General features: G+C 41.2%; 1 protein-coding gene across 3 annotated transcripts in view; it reads right to left on the reverse strand.

Annotated features, from left to right (window-relative positions):
• LOC138038144 (trimethylamine monooxygenase-like) overlaps positions 1-5,000 on the reverse strand; it is a 10,399-nt gene that overhangs the window by 1,702 nt on the left and 3,697 nt on the right. For all 3 annotated transcript variants that reach the window (XM_068883967.1, XM_068883969.1, XM_068883968.1), the window contains exons 2-4: positions 4,056-4,231; positions 2,961-3,125; positions 1,486-2,242 (exon numbers count right to left, since the gene is read on the reverse strand). In XM_068883967.1, the coding sequence (XP_068740068.1) occupies positions 1,486-2,242; positions 2,961-3,125; positions 4,056-4,231 (1,098 nt within the window). The remainder of the gene's footprint in view (positions 1-1,485; positions 2,243-2,960; positions 3,126-4,055; positions 4,232-5,000) is intronic.

Consider the following 5,000-nt stretch of genomic DNA (forward strand, 5'->3'; position numbering starts at 1 on the left):
CTGCGAAGCCCATTAACTAAATTTGGAAATAACACTTACCAAAACACACTTACCAGGTGTATAATAGCATTTCTGAAGCAAAAGTATAGTTCAAATATTTGTTTATCCCTCCTATATAGCTACTTGATTTATTGTAGTTTCTTATACATGTATTTTCTGTTGATCTAGGCTTCAGGTAACCACCATGTCAGCCCCAGTTGTCTTGATCAATATCGCCATATTTACCTTGGTAATGACCAAGTAGACAGAAGACGACTTTATACGCTCTCCCAGAATCGATTTGACTTTGTTTCGGTATTTAGGATTCCTTGGAAAATGAATATCGGGGCTACTTCATTCAAGAAAGCAGTATACGAAAAGTTATGGATGTCCAGCCAATATACTATCTCTAGCGATTTGTTAGTGGGTGGTCTTGAGGGACCCGAGTTATATTCCCAGACTTGGCGTCACATGTGGGCTGAATTTGTTGGTTCTGTACTCTGCTCCCACAGGTTTTTCAACGGGTACTCCGGTTTTCCTCCTTAAAAACCAACCTACGATTTGATGAGTTGATTTGATTTCTGTACAGCGCTGTCCCCAATTAGTGCCCCAGAACTATGTACATGTATATGTAATCGCAATGTGCCCTCGTGCAATTAAGGATTAATTTCACACCTATTTTCAAAGTTTTCACAAAATCGCCCGACGAGGGCAATTTGGAAAACTTTGAAAATACAAGTGAAATTAATCATTAATTGCACGAGGGCACATTGCGATTACATCTTTAGCACATAAAGGGCAAACGTATTGAGGGAAGCCCGTTCAGTGCCGCGACAAATGACAGTCAACACGCTCCCATTCGGTTAAAGTTCAATTCAATAAATCGTTACTGTCCACAGAAAAAAGCACTTAAAATGTATTTTGTATGTGCCACATATAAAATACATTTTAGTCTAAGCAACTGTCAATCAATCAGGATCAAGTAATCATGCCCTCTTGGTTACCAAAAGTGCCATCATGATTAAGGAAAAATGGCCTCCGTCTCAGCCAATCAGCATTCAGTAATTTTGCCCCGTATGTCATAAATATAATTAAGAATTAATAAATGAGTTTATCGTCATCATCATCATTATTTAAATGGTCACCGTTGTCTTTCTTTTGCTCCAGGTAGGAACCTTCTCCCTGTCTTGGCAAGACGGGATCTTTGATGGATTTTTGGGATTTTGGGTCCGGAATATACGCTCGGTGGCACTTATTTTAAGCTACTCAACATTTGCACCTGTGAATAGCCTTGTATGCGCATGCGTGTAGACAGGAAATTCGCCTGAATAAAAAAGTCTAAATCTGCTAACAATAACTGTCGTTGTCTATCCGCAATATTCAAGTTAATAAATATGTTTCACCTTGCATTGCATATAACAGTGATGATTAGTTTCTTTTCACCACCTCCGCCTTTTAACAGATTGGACCAAAGAAAGGCATTTTAGCAGTATCGTAAATGCCTACCTGGAAATCCACAGCTTCATATCATTTTCCATTTCTTGCTGATTGGGAAGTTTTATTTTTCCAGTGATATAATTAACTGCCCAAAATCCTTGTATGTCAAACATGGTGAAGCTATAGTACTGGTCTAATGCCCCAATGTAAAGAGCCTTGTTTCTTCCTCCGCCTCTCCAGAGAATAGCCTTGTACAATCCTTCGGGGTACAAGACGTTGGACGTTTTGAGGCAAAGACGTTCTTCCAGGAATGGATAGAAGTAATGGTATCCAGTGCACAGAATAATGTCGTCTACTTCTGCTGAGGTTCCATCTCCAAACTGGACAGTTCTTCCCTCGATCTTGGTCAAAAGTGGCTTCTCTGACACCTGAGAGGGCCACTTGAAACCCATCGGTTTTGTTTTCCATGTACAAATAATATTTTTGGCGCCATACTTGAGGCATTGAAGAGCAATGTCTTCTGCAGAATAGCTTGAACCAACCACAAGAACTCTCTTGTCCTTAAACTGAGAGGCGTCCCTGAAATCGTGTGAATGGATAACTCGACCAGGAAATTGGTCCATTCCAGGAAAGTGTGGCACGTTTGGGGCAGAAAAATGGCCAACGGCTACTATTATGTAGTCGAATCTCTCGACTGGAAGAACTTTGTCCTCTGGGAGATTTTTGACAACGACTGAAAAGTCGCTGGTTGCGTCGTTGAAGGTCACTTGTCGAACAACATGGTTGAAACGAATCCAAGGACGAAGATCCCCTTTTGTCCAACGACCTGAGATGACCACAAGGAAAGATTTACTTCGAAATGTCTCGATTTCATTTCAAGCCGTAATTTTAATTCAAAACGTTATTGTACCGAGAGTCATGCTAATAATAATAATCTTTATTAGGACTCCAAGAAGGCTTTTCAATTCTAATTCATTATTTGTTATGTGTTCGAATTTTCTCGAGCCTGTGACAACTCTTGCAGCAAAATTCTGGACAATTCTGCAGTTTGGAGACGTTCTTCTTTGATTTGCTAGATCATACAGGAGAACAATAGAATAATTGACTGAATACCAAAGTGTGGATAACATTCTCTAAAGACTTTGAGTCAAAAAAGTATTTAATTCTGTTAATTCTGAGCCCTTTTTATGTCGATTGCTATGCACGCAGGGTTCTTCTTCGCGTGAACGATGTAGTTGTCTCAGCTCTCTATTGGTCGGATGGAAAAATCCAGCTATCATCAGGCGGCCATGTTAATTCGTTCCAATTCTCGTGAAACAGGAAAAGGACACGTGCAATGCACCTATGAAGTCACTTGGGCAATTAACTATCTCTTGCTTATGAATGGCTTGTAAACTAAACAATTCTGTTAGTTTTTATCCTAGGGTACTTTCACTAGATACCTTAAAGCAACGACAACAGAAAGGAGATAAAACTAAGTTCAATTTCGTCCACGTCCGCGACAGCAGAGGCTGTTTGCTTTAAGATTCGAATTGAACTCTAACCTTTCAGATAATCATAAAGGGCTTCTCTGGGAGGGTATGATGGAACAGGCTTCTTAAAATGATCTTCGAAAGTATAATCAGGAAACTCCAAGCATTCCTTGGGACCATTTGACCACAAGCCTCGGTACATGCTGCCGTGCACTGGTTCCCCATATTGATCAGAACCTATGAAAAAGACATAGCTTCAAAATGGACAAGCCACACGAAACACATCTCGTGGAAATGAGTTAAACGCGAAGACGCATCATAAAAGTGGTCGCTTCTTCACGCTCTACCTTTGTTCGAATTCATTTAAACACAACTGATTACCCAAGATGGCGATCAACAAACAGCAACACCGAGACGAAACCCCCGATATTTCCAGCCGGCGCGTGAAAAAAGGGGACGGGGGTTTTATAAAGGATAGAGGACATCTCTTAACATAATACGGATACATTGCCATTATGACTTTTTTTTAATGAAGAGGCAGTGCGGCCCAGTGGTTAGGGCGCTTGCCTTGAGAACCGGAGCCGGACTTGTCCGGGTTCAAGACTCGTTCTGATCACTCGTTGAATTTGATCCCGGTAGTCCCTGGTTAAACCTCTCGGCTGCACTTGTAAATACCCATCTAGTTTGCCTCTGAGCAGTTGAGATTCTTAACAGTTGTTGTCGTTTTGTTGTTTTGATTTCATTGGCCCTGAAAAGCTCCTATGGGGAGAGAGGTCAATGAAATATGTAAGTATATTTCACATTACCAAAGAGCTCTGTTTGAGACCACCGTCGATTGACAAATTATCCTAATGTTCCAAATGTGAAAGGCACCACGTTTTTACTCGTTCGTCTGCGTATTTAATTTACCCGCAAACTCACATCCCTTTGCCCTTTCATTTTTTATTAAGAGCTTTACCCACCTTTTCCCCTCCCACCCATTTTCGGCAGAGAAAATCTCTGGGTTTTAGCCGTAACAGTCACGGAGCGGTGTGTCTCACTGGGAAATCGTTGCTAGCCTAAGTTATACCGATCTAAAACAACGGGATGGTGGCAACTTTGCGAGAGTTATCAAGAAGCGGTTTTGACTAATTAATGTATGTCGTAGGTATTCCCTGCAAGTCTTACCAGTTTCGTCGGTATATTTCCAGAGTCCTCCCCAATTCGACTGTTTCTCGAAACAAACAATCTCGGGTACTTCTTGTCCCTGTGCCTTCAGTTGATTAAAGTGGTATAGCACAGACATCCCACTAGGTCCAGCACCAATAACACATACGCGCAGCTTGGCTTGAGACATCTTCGAGCTTTGCAAGAAAACAAAAACAAAGAGTTAAATTGAACGAGACCCTGTAATGCACCAGTCAAAGTAAACCCCGACCCCCCCCCCCCCCCCACCCCGGGACATGTGGGGCTTTAGTGGGGCTTTATCTCCATGTTAGCAGTTCTTTGAGGCCCCAGTATGTGGGGGATTCGCGCGTTTTGTCTCTCTTGTGCAGAGGGGTGTGGGGCATTTAATAGTAGGGGATTCGTTCTAATCCAAGATGGCGGCCATCGTTCCTGCAAGGACTTCTGGGTACATTTGGCCACATGCGATCACTCAAGATGGCAGACATAAGTATTAACAGGTATTTGTGGAATCCGTCTAGTTGTTATTCAAATCAGTACATCGATTGATTTAGGGCATAGATTTAAGAAAGCAAACACTTTAATACTTTTTTTGCCGATGAAGTTTTGTTTTGCTGCCCTTTAGAAACGAGTAAATTCGTTCGTTTAATAATTGTTTGTATTCCTTGTAGGTGGAAAACTTTCCTTTGCAATGCAAGGATAAAACAGGAATTTGTGGAAGAATACGCTCAACTTTTTGAGAAAAATCGGTATGTTTTTCTCTGTATTCTTAGTATTGATACAGTTGTATTGAGAAAATATATTCTGCCCAGCTTATTGAAGAAATACTGCATGGAAGATTTAAAGTAATCCTGTCGATGTGTATACCTAGATCAGATGAGAAAACCAAAATAACCTTTTTGGGTTTTCATCTGTGCAATCATGGAATAGACGTCGACGTCATGGAAA

This window comes from Montipora capricornis, chromosome 2 (assembly GCF_036669925.1).
Source record: "Montipora capricornis isolate CH-2021 chromosome 2, ASM3666992v2, whole genome shotgun sequence".
Lineage (NCBI taxonomy): Eukaryota > Metazoa > Cnidaria > Anthozoa > Scleractinia > Acroporidae > Montipora > Montipora capricornis.